Raw genomic sequence first — 14,202 nt, forward strand, 5'->3', positions numbered from 1 at the left:
GTCTTCATTAGGAACACAATTACAGGAGCAGACCCCAGCTGTGCTGCCAGAGAAGTAAAAGATTTTAGAATCAAAGACCTTGAGATTGTAGAACAGCAACCCAGAGCTGCGATGTGTGTGTCCGTGCTGAGAAAATGATCCATACAGACCACAGTTCACCTTCTCAGGACGAGGCAATGACAGATAAAGGGAATATTCCAAACTCTGAGTATTTGCATTTCTGGCTTCGTCATCCCATTGTAAAATGCAAACACGTTCACAAAACAAACAAAAACACGCACACATACACACACTCACACACACACACACACACACACACACACACACTCACACACACACATACATACACATTCATACACACACACACACACACTCACACACACACATACATACACATTCATACACACACACACTCACACACACACACACACACACACACACACACACACACACATACATACACATTCATACACACACACACACTCACACACACACACACACACACACACACACTCACACACACACATACATACACATTCATACACACACACGCACACACACACACACACACACACACACACACACACACACACACAAAACAAACAAACGAAAAACCTGGGTGACTCATTCCCCGGACTTTTCTCTTCCTTCTGGAGCTGAAGAGACAGATTTTATCTGATACAAAACTCAGGGAAAAAAAGATGATCACCTTAACAGAAAATGAAATCTGCCTTGGACGACCACACACAATACCCTACCTCCATTTCCTCAATCTTCTGCAGAAAACCTATACTTCCCGTGTCCCTGAATGCTTAAGAAATTACTGGAATTAACATGCAATGACACATCACAGCAGGTCAAGCAGTGAACTCCTACACTTCAGCAAGTAATTAGCAAAGAAATCAGAGAACATGGTGATTTTATAAGGCCCATCTGAAGAAGCCTGACATATGTGTTGCAGCAGGACTGGTTAGAGAGGTGCGTCAGTGAGGAGAAGTGTGGTCAGAGAGGAGGGACAGACACAGAAATGGTGACATATGTTTGACCCATAAGAGCATCAGTGCTGAACTTGCTTTATTCCACTGGTGTGGTCTGAGACTGTCCAAGCACACACTATCTGGAATGCCATGCAAAGGACCAGCACAGTCATTAGTGCTGATACAATCATAAAGGGTGAACCTGTACTCAAAGCCAGTGTTGTGAAAGTCTACTATGAGGCATTTAAACTGTACTTAGGAAACAGAGTAAATAAAGGAAAGAGAAGGGGACTGAAGGGACCCTCTATGTTGCTGAGTCATTAGAGAGAAAGTGGGAGGGTGAAGTCCAGGCCAGTGTTTATGCTGACATGCTTTAGCATTCGCATAGCAACAGTCTTCTACTCACAAGACTTACGGGTATGAATATGTCACATCGTGTGTGTGTGTGTGTGTGTGTGTGTGTGTGTAGAGATCAAAGTCCCCTGTTCACGTTAAAAATGGTTCTTGCCAACCCTTTATGTGAGACACATTCTGTTCCTCTTTCCCCCTGCATCTCAGTTTTTCTTTTCTGTCTTTCTTTCTTTCTTTTTTTTTTGTAAGGTAACACATCTGGAGTTGACGCCAGCTCACTAGCTGTGATTTCTGGTTGGCAAAAAAAAAAAAACTGTTGAGAGAAATTCTCTGACTGACACACCATGTGTTTGTGGTGAAACGTGTAAATTGGTAGGATCTCACTTTACTTTTTTGGAGATCAGCCTCCCTAGTGTCTGTTCTTTCAAAACCAAAACTTGTACCTTAGACTCAGGGTAGTAGTGACTCTGTGTAGTAACAGAGTGCCAAAAAAAGCAATCTCTAAATCAGACTGCTTTGCCACAGACTCATACACTACATAATTCATACACTACATAATTCATACATTTGTTGTATTTACATAGTGCTTTTGGGGCTGGTCTCAGTAGAAGCAGAGTGAATAAGAGTTTCATAGGGCTTCTCTGTGATGGGTTTCCCAAAATCACTGTAGTCTTACAGACATCAATGAAAAGTCCGTTTTATTCTGCCATGTTACATCATGGGTGTCTCTGTGGATGTCCTTGTAACTTTAGATCAGTTCTTGGGTGGGGGGGGGGCAGTGTGGGACCTAGTTATTTGATCAGGGTTGGCATGGATAGTGTTGATTCCACCAGCTGACATGAGTGTGGAATCAGATGATAAGTTTTCTGCAGGCAGTCCTGTGTGTTGTCAACCTGCCGCTGTCTTTCTGATGAGCTGTGCTCTGTGGCAGGCATCCAGCGGTTGACTGTTTCATCACGTCTTTGTGAGGAGTTACCAGGGGGAGGTGGCAGTCCTGTGTTTCCCAATGTGATTGTTTTCTCCCCCTCTTTCATTTGTTTATCCTGTTCTGACTTAGATCACCAGTTTTTCACTTGTTAGATTACAACTGAAATTGATTTTGTCACTCTCAAGTTATAATGTTTAATTCCAAAACATTAAATGCAGTACCTTAAGACGTTCTGTTTCATTCAGATTTAAGTAAGTGTGAGAGGAGAGAGGGTGATGTGGTAATGGTGCTGAAGTCAACAAATGTCTTATAAATGTCTTCATTGGCCAAGTTCAATCCAGCCTAGCTTTTGATTGGCTGGCATGTTATGACTCACATAATAGAAGTATATTTACACAGCTCCAGTGCTCTCTGGGAAACTGACCAGGTCAGTTTTTTTCCCATAAGGCTAAAAACTGTGACTTGCATTTAAAATTTAATTTGGAATGTTCATCCAATCAAAACTAAATTTGACTGGCTTTTGCCCTTCAGGTGGATCTTTATCTCAAATGTTTCTGTCTAGCTTTTGTGACAGTTAAACTATCTGCTCTACACATTGCAAAATGAACCAGAATATAATTATATATATACATGACATCCATCATAACTACGCAAAGAAGGTCGTTATGCTCCAATCACTGGCTGTATTATTGACTTGTCAGATGCTAAAAACTTGTGCTGCAGCAAACGTAGCCGTGGGGTAATGAAGCAGTCTGTTCTCAGTGAGAAACATGGCACTCCCACGTAGGCCCGTTCACACTGACAGGTTTATAAGAGATCCACCACACCTGCCTCCATTTTCTGCACTGCCACAACATGACAGATATAGTTGTTCTACTGAAACCTGTATGTGTGGATCAGAGAAAGTTCATTACCAAGTGCTAGGCCAATGGTTCTGACACTTTTGGTTTGTAATAATGGGCAGAGGGTTAGTTACATGACCTGTGTCCGTTAATGTCTTCATAGCTGTTATACTCTAAGATATGCATTTCTACAAATTAACTACTTGTAAGTGATTACTCAGATATATGTATATGTACAGCATAGATTCACAATTAAAACCCAGTGTCTACACCAAAGTAAAATGCACGTCTTTGAATCGTAACCTGGTCGACTGAGGAGTTAGAACGTTTCAAGAGCTCAGGAAGAGGAGGATGGGCTCCCCCTCTGAGTCTTGGTTCCTCTCAAGGTTTATACTTATTTCGGCCAAAGTGGGGTTTATCCAGCAGGACTCAACCCCAGTGACCTGTAAAGTTTCTTTTGGGTGTCTGTTAAAAATATAAAATTCAGTTGAGTTAAACTTAATTGAATTGAATTGGGTTCCCTGGGTGGGCGGCCAGGGTCCTGTTTGTAGTTTGCATCTCCCTGTGTCTGCGTGGGTCCCCTCTGGGAGCTGTGGTTTCCAAAGACATGCAGTTTAGGTGAATTGGAGACACTAAATTGCCCCTGTGAGTGTGTTTGTCTGTGTGTCTGCCCTGGGATGAACTGGTGACCTGTCCAGGGAGTTTCCCCACCTTTCGCCCTATGAGTGCTGGGATAGGCTCCAGCACCCTCCGCGACCCTAACTGGGATAAGCGGCTTAGATAATGAGTGAGTGAAGTGAATTGAATAGAACGTCCAAAGGAGTGAACTGTCATCTCGTTGGGCAAAGATGACCCACCATCTTGAAAAAATATAAAAAGGGACTATGTAAGTCATATACACTAATTACAAAATGGGAGTGTAATGGTGTTTTATTAGCAGTGACTCTGAGGTTGAAGCTGTCCTCTGGCATTTGTGAAGCAATTGGCTCCTTGTTAAAAAGGAGCCATGGACCTCTGAGGAGGCGACTGTACACATGGGAGTCATAACTGACCTTCATGGTCTGCCCTGGGTAAAGATCACCACTATCATTCCTCCTTTATAACCGTGGGAAGTCCTTACCAGCACAGAGAGACATTAAAACTTTAAACAGATTTATTTCTCACCTGTAACTACTGCTTTAGCTGCAGTGTAAAAAAGCATTTTTGACACAATGCAGAGTCAGTTATCATTCCATAACTCTCTTTAAATAACAGTAAAAGGGTGTGTGTGTGTGTGTGTGTGTGTGTGTGCCAGGTGAGGGAATGTAAGGCTTTAGACTGAGAAATAGAGGTTTGTGTGTTTGATCTGTGAGCAGTATTCTGCAGTAAAGAGATCAGGTAACTGGATTTTTAGATTAGTTTTGTCTGTGAGAAAGATCTGAATCCATGGATGACACATTGCTTAAAATTCTTAGGACCAAAAATAAAATTCAGTCATTTCCCATTCCTCATTTAAATAAAATGTTTCTAAGAAAGAAAACCATTTCCTTTTCCCCCACTTTAACCACTCTCTGAGTCAGCTAATATTTCTCAAGCAGATTCCAGTGGGCTGAGGGGAACCTGTAATGTATTCAAATTGCATATAAAAGATTTGAAAGAGTAATACTGCATATCCGCATCGATCATGACTGATAACACTGTGAGCTTTGTCATGCTGTTCGTGCTTTATGCTCATTAGAGCGGCGCCGTACTGAAAGAATACCTATTCATTCGTCTCTGCCCCAAATCCACCAGCAAGCATCAGTTCTTCTACATCTCATTTACTCTACAGGCCTTTTACTGCTTATCCAGTAAAACCACTCATGTAACGATGCATGCAAAAGGCTGAAAGCTTGCTTTTGGTGTGTTACAGGCCTATTATGGTATAGGCTCAGCTAAAGGTTACTCCTGACTTTGTTCTGTTCAGATTAGCTTGATAGCAGATGTATGGTTGTTTATGTGTGTGTGTTGTGCCATGAGTCTCACTGGCATAGCCGCTGACAGCACCTCGTTCCTCAGTTCATCACTACCTTTGGGTTGTTCATGTATATGAGCCTGCAGACAGTGTCTGTGGAGTCGCTGATGGCCTAATAAAGCAGAAAGACAAAAGAGACTGTGTTATTTTGTGGATATTTTCGCAGTTAAAAGACATCGTTAGGACTGATGTCGGTCAAGTTTTACAAAACAGTTGCCGACCTTCAATGTAAAGGCACACTGTTCTGAATTATGTTATATATGGTTACAAAATATCTATCTATCTATCTATCTATCTATCTATCTATCTATCTATCTATCTATCTATCTATCTATCTGTCTGTCTGTCTACCAGTGTGAACAGTTTAGTGTAAATCAGTGTGAACAGTGTAGTGTAAACCAGTGTAGATATGTTTGGTCATAGGGTAAAACAATCATAACAGCCAACTTCTTTCATCTCTGAAAAAAACAAAACAAAACAAAAAGCTCCAAATCCTGTGACGGTTTTCTGGTCAGCTTAAGAATGAGTGTCGTTCTCTCTCCCTACATCTCTCCTCGCACTGACCTCCTACCCACTCCTCCTCTCTGACTCTCTCAGTAAAAACTTCATTATCACGGCTTTACTGATCCCTGTAGTGTGTCCAGCCAGATCTGGTCTCTGAGTTCTGCTCAGACAGGAGCTTATTGCATGTCTCATGTACAGATCAGCACAAAATCGGCTCTCAGTGATAACAACTACAGCCCCTCTCTCATCCTCAGCTCAAACACTACACAAACACACACACACACACACACACACAAACACGCACACATACACACACAATACACACACACACACACACACACACAAACACACACACACACATGTACACACACACTTTCACACACACAAATGCATACACACACAAACACACACACACACATGCACACATACACACACAATACACACACACACAAACACACACACACACAATACACACACACACACACATGTACACACACACTTTCACACACACAATACACACACACAAATGCATACACACCAAAACACACACACACACACACACACAAACGGATGCACATAGAGCAAGTTAACATGGCCCTTGTTGTAATCTTGTTAAAGCAGGAACTGATTAAAGATTTGTGACTTTCTCACACGCACACACACACACACTCATCCGTAACAAGTCTTACCTTTAGCTTGTGTCTCAAAATTATCACATTTTCTTTACCTATTTTAAAAATGTATCCTTTTTGTTTTTGAACAGTTCTTTGTTCTTTGTTGTTTTTATCTCGATAAATCTTTTAATACCTGTAAATACATAAGTCATATCAAAGAAATGAGAAAAAAAAATATGTTTTAAAAGCAAGCAGTTATCAGTGTGAAAAATCACATTCACAATACTGGATGCCATGCTTCAAAGTGACAAATCTCTTATCAGATCTTCAAAAACCCCGCAGGACTAAACACATGTTCTAAACACAGAATCGCTCAGGTTTTCTGAAGGGCAGGGAGGCGAGAGTGTATCCTGAATATCACAGTGTAGTAATTATAGGTGCAGTTACTCAAAGGGAAATAACAGAATAATGGGGGGGGGGTCTTAAGTCAGAGCCTCTTTCCTCTTTTAGAGGGTCTCTGGTAACCCCACAGGTCCCCACTGTATTTTCTCTTCTATTAGATCCCTGTGCACTAAATGCTACTTTGTGTTGACAAATTCTTTTTTTCTTCTTTCACAAGTTCCAGTGACTTTGAGGATAGACCATATCCTAACTAACCTTGTCCTTCTCTTCTCTATTCTATAACCTGCTACCTCTTTGTGTACACTCCCTGATTATCACAGTATTTTGGAATATATTGGTAATGTTTACAGACAGTACCTTATTTCCTAATACACACTTGCTGAACTTGCTGATCTCTGTGTGATCATCTGTGTGTACCACCTGTGCACTAATGATTAAAGTTCTTACTATGTACACCCTAATAAAAAATGGACCCATATGAACTTGGTATATTAGAGGTAGTTTACAGTATAGTTTGACTGACATGTCGTGTGTGTGTGTTTGCGTGTGTGTGTGTGTGTGTGTGTGTGTGTGTGTGTGTGTGTGTGTGTGTGTGTGTGTGTGTGTGTGATTTACTGTCAGGAGTGACCATGAAGCTGATGGATGAAGTGGCTGGGATAGTTGCTGCCCGTCACTGTAAGACCAACATAGTGACAGCCTCTGTGGATGCCATCAACTTTCACCGCAAGATCATGAAAGGTAAATAACTACAGCATAAACAAACAAAAAACAACCAAAACTGAAACCAGTAAGACCAACACTGAAAACTCCCTTTGTGCTCCATTTTCAGGGCTTTGTTTCCTTCTCTGGTCTTGTCATTAGTCAGGGTAAGGTGGGTGAGAGCGCTGGCCCAGCTGGAAGACAGACATGTATGCTAGGCATTTTACAGGTTGTCAGAAGAAGCCATGTACAGTGTGTTTACTGAATATGGCCATGTGAACAGGAAAGCCAGGAACCTGACAATAGCCATAAAGGACAGATTGCAATGGCAGGTTTCCAAAAACAGCTGTGTCCAGGCAGACAGTGTGATGAGTCCAGGTTTATACAAGTGGTGACAGAGTAGACCTCAGACAGCCCCAGCACATGAAGCAGTGGAAAATAAAATAAAGAGTAAATCACACATGACCTTGTATTTTAACTGCTAATGTCAGTCTGCTGCTGCCATTACCATCCATGGGGTTCTACTGTTTGTCTTTGGCTCCTTTCTCTCTCTCTCTCTCTCTCTCTCAATCAGACTCACACACGCACACACACTCGCACACGCACACACACACATACACACACGCACGCGTGCACATGGGGTGAGGTCTCAGAACAAATGCTTTGCTGAATGCAACAGAATGTTTGAACCTGAGGCATGCAGGCCTGAGAAAATTAGGAAAGAAAGAAAGAAATGATTGATTTTACGCACTGGGTAGTAACAACAACCTGTGAGATATTTTGTGCCTGGACCCACTAATGTTTGTGAGACTGTGGCACAGGGGTGGCTGTTCTTGTGCAGTAATTTTCCAAATGATGATTATAAACACCTTTAAAAATACCTGAGGTAACACAGGGAAACAAGGGCTCGGTGCCTTGAGTAAAGTCTAAGCCACTTACAACAGTTAGTGCTTATCACCGTGATGAAGACACTGCTTTTCACAGCAGTGTTTGCCACTTAAAAACACAGACCGTCATCACAAAAAGAAACACAATTATTATAAGCCACATAATACCACAATACCCAAAATACAAACCAAATGCCGTATGTATGAATTCTGAAAACTGCATTAGTTTCAAATATACAGTACTCTTAACAGAGATTCCCCCTTTCAATCTGGAAAATTTTCAAAACTTGTCGGACTGCACAATGTTCCTAGTGTTTGCTTACAGTTAAATCTGTTTGTTTTAGCCCGATGAGAAGCTGATAGATTCACTGATATATGTCTCTACTGGTAACAGTGTCTTCACTGTTGTTTAAGGAATCTGTTTCTTAGCCTTTTGTTGTTTCTGAGATGATGAAAGAGAAAGGAAAGGGAGAGAAAAACAGAACTGTGGGGATTATTCAGAAATAACATGCTCAGACTGTGATGTTTAGTCCCATGGATCTTCTCCTTTGCCAAACTGTTAAAACTGTTTGCAAGCGAGAAAGGCGGTGATAACTAAGACATGGAAGCACCCACTGTGCCTTGAGCATGATTGGCAAGTCTTATGTAAAAAGACGTCATTTTTTACTTTAAGTAGGCCTTCATTTGCTTTTGCAGTGCATTCTGGTGTGGTTTAAAAAGCGCCAAGTACACATATCATGGAAAAACTTCAAAGTAACCCAAAATAAGTGGATACGGACTGCCTGTCTCTGAACCAGCCCGTCTGCGGTGTAGGTTTGCATCTGAGATGAAACAGCTCTTTCCCGATGCACTCCTACCTGTACACAGTACTCCCTGTTCTGTCAGCATACCTAATTAACACTGTTATTAAAGGAAGTAGCACAGAGATCCAGTATAGAATGACACACACAAACAATGTGTGTTAACCTTATACCACAATCGCATAAGACCTCTTTAACACCTTCTCAACACGGCGACATAAAACACACTTCCGTTGTAGTTTTGACACCTGACGTCTCAGAGGATGGCTAATGTTTTGTGTTGAACGAGCGGAAAGAAGATGAATAATTTATTCCATGAATAATTTAGTCTGTTACTTTCTCTGGCCTTCTGTAACTCATGTCTAGATAGGTGTTTATTATTCATTCTTTGTTTATGCTAAACAAAATTCATCCAAAGAAGGCACCAGCAGTTGATACCAGATTTAGTTTCAGAGTGAATACAGCGAATGAGAAAGCCATTTAGTGCTTTTGGGGGAAGGTGCAAAAAGAAGATCCAATGGGAAATGCCAGTATGTGACAAAGTAGTTTTGAATGTAACAAAACCTTGCTCAAAGACAGTATAAACTGTTTGAAACCAATGTCTTAGCTCTGCATGTCTCACTGACATGAACTGGATAAAGCTTTTACCCTTTTTCAATAATTCACGTTAGTTGGAACTTAATCCTTCAAATGTTGCTCTTTATGACATTTGGACGATTTCATTTGAAACACTACCTGTGACAGAGACTGTGCCAAAAAGTCTTCATGTCTATCCATTAGCACAGACCAGGCTGTTTAGCCTGTGGACCTACGCCTGTTATGAGTCTTATGAGACCGGCCTCAGAGGTGCAGTAAACCAAAGCACAAAATGACACTCAATACTGGTGTCTGGTCTTTATTCTGCTCCAAGAATTGGTGTTTATGAACTGAGTGTCGCTATAATAACTGAGCAGGTCAGTCTCCTGATTGTAAAAACATCTTTCACCTTTGACCTTTTCTTTAAGCTTAATTTAAACAGCAACTCACCCAAGAAACTTTCAGTAAAGAAATCTATCTTCAGCTTGTTCTATCCAAACTCAAACTTGGAACCAAAGCGAGCTCATGGGCCAAAGAGGGGTTTGATGTCGTCTGTGACTTGATGAACTGTACATCTCCACCCCTGGTTTAACTGCTGGGATCCAACTCTCAATTTGAGTCTAAATGTTTTAACATTTTCAAGGTATACTTAATGGTATTTATATAAGGGAATAACTCACCTATTTACTATCTTAGTGAAACAGTCAGATGTTTCACTAATACAATGAAAGCTTGTTGTCATCTTCAAGTTCATTTCATATTTTTTCCCCTTTCCTTCTGTTGATTTGATGGAAACCATACCTTAGAAGAAAAAAGAAACAAACTTTGAACTGTGTCTGGCTTTGTCAGTCAATTCCATATTCCTCCTGCTAAATGTCTAGAATGTGAGACCTTAAACAGCCCTGTACCTTTGGCAGAAATTGACCTTAGTTACACCATGTGAAACACTTCATCACACTGCTTACAGTGCTGTTTTACTGAAGCTACTTAACAGCAGTGTAATCCATAGGCAGTCTGTACTCTCTGAAGAAGAGTGTCATCTGGTTTGTCACAATATTTGAAAGTTCGTGGGAGTGCATCTAATTACAACTGTAAAACTCTACAGTAAAACTCTAGAGCATAGCCTGTAGCAGACACTTGTCCTATGTCCATTAAAAATCGCCTGGGGTAATGGAGATTTTTTGGAAGCTGAAATGCCCTGTGCAGCGCAGAGACCCGAGAAGAACCTGTTGTGTTTGCTGCATAACATGTGTGACTGTAGAAGGCAGGGTGACAGTGACAGTGGCCATGACGTTTGATTACCTGCCATCTGTCTTAGGCCCCACTGAGCCAAACAGACTGCAGCACATTACATACACATACACTCACTTACACACACGCGCACACACACACACACACACACACATACAAGCACACATGCGCATACACACACACACAGTGACCCATTAGAGTGAGGACAGACACATGTCGTGCTTTAGACCCAGTAATGTTATTACTACAGGAAAATCTCCTGCAGGACAGTCCAATTAATATAAACATTATGCAGAAGGCCTGGATGTTCATCTTATCAAGCCTAACAGGCTGCTGTGTGTTAATGACTGTACACGTGAGCCCGCTGCCTAAGTGCTGGGAAAAACATTTAATCATCTCCCAGACACTCTTGGCCATAGCAACTTTGACAAGTGCACACTGTCAGTTAGTAAAATGACAGTGGTACAGGTTTGTACAGCACCAGTGGTACAGAGGGAACTGACTGTAACACAGGGCTGTGAGAGCTGTCAGTGCTACACCTAAAGGTAAACAAGACATTACTACACTGTTAAACAACAAAGACTACACTATTACTACACTGTTAAACAACAAAGACTACACTATTACTACACTGTTAAACAACAAAGACTACACCATTACTGCACTGTTTAAACAACAAAGACTACACCATTACTGTACTGTTAAACAACAAAGACTACACTATTACTGCACTGTTAAACAACAAAGACTACACTATTACTACACTGTTAAACAACAAAGACTAGACCATTACTGTACTGTTAAACAACAAAGACTACACCATTACTGCACTGTTAAACAACAAAGACTACACCATTACTGTACTGTTAAACAACAAAGACTACACCATTGCTGCACTGTTAAACAACAAAGACTACACCATTACTACACTGTTAAACAACAAAGACTACACTATAACTACACTGTTAAACAACAAAGACTACACCATTACTGTTCTGTTAAACAACAAAGACTACACTATTACTACACTGTTAAACAACAAAGACTACACCATTACTGTACTGTCAAACAACAAAGACTACACCATCACTGTACTGTTAAACAACAAAGACTACACCATTACTGTACTGTTAAACAACAAAGACTACACCATTACTGTACTGTTAAACAACAAAGACTACACTATTACTACACTGTTAAACAACACAGACTACACCATTACTACACTGTTAAACAACAAAGACTACACCATTACTGTACTGTTAAACAACAAAGACTACACCATTACTGTACTGTTAAACAACAAAGACTACACTATTACTACGCTGTTAAACAACAAAGACTACACCATTACTGCACTGTTAAACAACAAAGACTACACTATTACTGTACTGTTAAACAACAAAGACTACACCATTACTACACTGTTAAACAACAAAGACTACACTATTACTACACTGTTAAACAACAAAGACTACACTATTACTACACTGTTAAACAACACAGACTACACTATTACTACACTGTTAAACAACAAAGACTACACCATTACTGTACTGTTAAACAACAAAGACTACACCATTACTACACTGTTAAACAACAAAGACTACACTATTACTACACTGTTAAACAACAAAGACTACACTATTACTACACTATTAAACAACAAAGACTACACCATTGCTGTACTGTTAAACAACAAAGACTACACTATTACTACACTGTTAAACAACAAAGACTACACCATTACTACACTGTTAAACAACAAAGACTACACTATTACTACACTGTTAAACAACAAAGACTACACTATTACTACACTGTTAAACAACAAAGACTACACCATTGCTGTACTGTTAAACAACAAAGACTACACTATTACTACACTGTTAAACAACAAAGACTACACCATTACTGCACTGTTAAACAACAAAGACTACACCATTACTGCACTGTTAAACAACAAAGACTACACTATTACTACACTGTTAAACAACACAGACTACACCATTACTGCACTGTTAAACAACAAAGGCTACACCATCACCTAGTCATAAAAGGCCAATCAATATGCAGTACCCCAAAACATGTTTTTAAAAAAGACTGTGCTTGTTCTGAGGCAGGTGGAGGGTGGGGGTGGGGCACTCATGTCATGGTTTGGATGTATTTTGGAGCTGAACTTTTACAAAGAGCACTTTTGGAGCAGTACTTTTAGGAGCAGTAACTTTGATGTTATAACCATTGGGTTAAATTGAATTCTGTCTGTAAGATGGAGCCAGTGGAGTGATCAGAGCACAGAGGTTTCATGAGAGGATTTGGGGAGGATCATAAAACCAGTAGAGCTCTCGCATTTTGAAAGCATTGCCAAGACAGTAATGGCACATACGAGGAGCCCAGTGAGAGGGGAGTCAAAGAGGAGCTGTCTTTACATCAGAAGAGAATGGATGAGGAGCTGGTCAGTGTAGGAGGTCAAGAACGGGTGAAACTCATGAAAACCCAAAATGAAAAGGTCATAAAAGAGACAAGGAGAGGAGTAAGATAAAGGAGTGGACTGACTAATCTGTGCTTAATATGAAATAGAGTATTCTAAATGTAGGCTGCTCTAGATGAAGAGGAACCCATCAGTCTTGCTTCTCAGTACATTTTCAAATCAGCTTGCACCTCGCTCTTGACATTCGCTAAACAAACACCAGTGAAGTAGTAGCTCTTGCTATATCTGACCAGGATGGATAGGCAGAAAACTTAAAAAATAAAATGAAATGTGAAAAAAAATCACACACCCTAGGTCTCTGTTGCCATGGAAATGAAGACCAGACATAGATCAAAGGTAGCAGAAAAAGGAATTTCACAGTGTCTGCTGTCCCGTGTGTAGTCTGCTACAGTGCAGTTATACGTGACTAATTGTTATAGCCCTGTCCTTTTGTGCAAGAAAGAGAGAGAAAGAAAGAAAGAAAGAAAGAAAGAAAGAAAGAAATGGACAGAGAGAAAGAGAAAGGGAGAAAAAGAGAAGTATTTTTATGCACTGTCGACCATAATTCAAGGAGCCAATTAAACAGTCAGAATAACCAGACCCTAGTGCTCATTAAATCTGTATATTCATGTCTATGTAGTCTGAGGACCTTTTGTCATAAGCTCACAAAATGAGTAACGAGGACTGGCCATTACTCTGTTTGTGGTAGACAGACAGATACGCATTTCAGAATCTGCGTAATGGAAAAATAAAAGACCTAAAATGACAGGGGGAAAAAAAAGATAAATCAAGTCTCCAGATGTGAAACAAGGAGCTGTAGAGAGCATCCAGGGACAGTACTCACAGTTTACTATGGCTGTGTAAAATCACCGGCCAGAGGAGAGAAATGCTGCAAGTAGCTGTGTTAC

At 40.5% G+C, this 14,202-nt stretch overlaps 1 protein-coding gene across 1 annotated transcript in view; it reads left to right on the plus strand.

Moving 5' to 3' along the window:
• Positions 1 to 14,202, plus strand: part of acot7 (acyl-CoA thioesterase 7) — a 64,911-nt gene that overhangs the window by 38,710 nt on the left and 11,999 nt on the right. The window contains exon 8 of the mRNA XM_030784566.1: positions 7,233 to 7,349. Coding sequence (XP_030640426.1) covers positions 7,233 to 7,349 — 117 coding nt within the window. The remainder of the gene's footprint in view (positions 1 to 7,232; positions 7,350 to 14,202) is intronic.

The sequence above is a fragment of the Chanos chanos genome, chromosome 9 (assembly GCF_902362185.1).
Source record: "Chanos chanos chromosome 9, fChaCha1.1, whole genome shotgun sequence".
In the NCBI taxonomy this organism is placed as follows: Eukaryota; Metazoa; Chordata; class Actinopteri; order Gonorynchiformes; family Chanidae; genus Chanos; species Chanos chanos.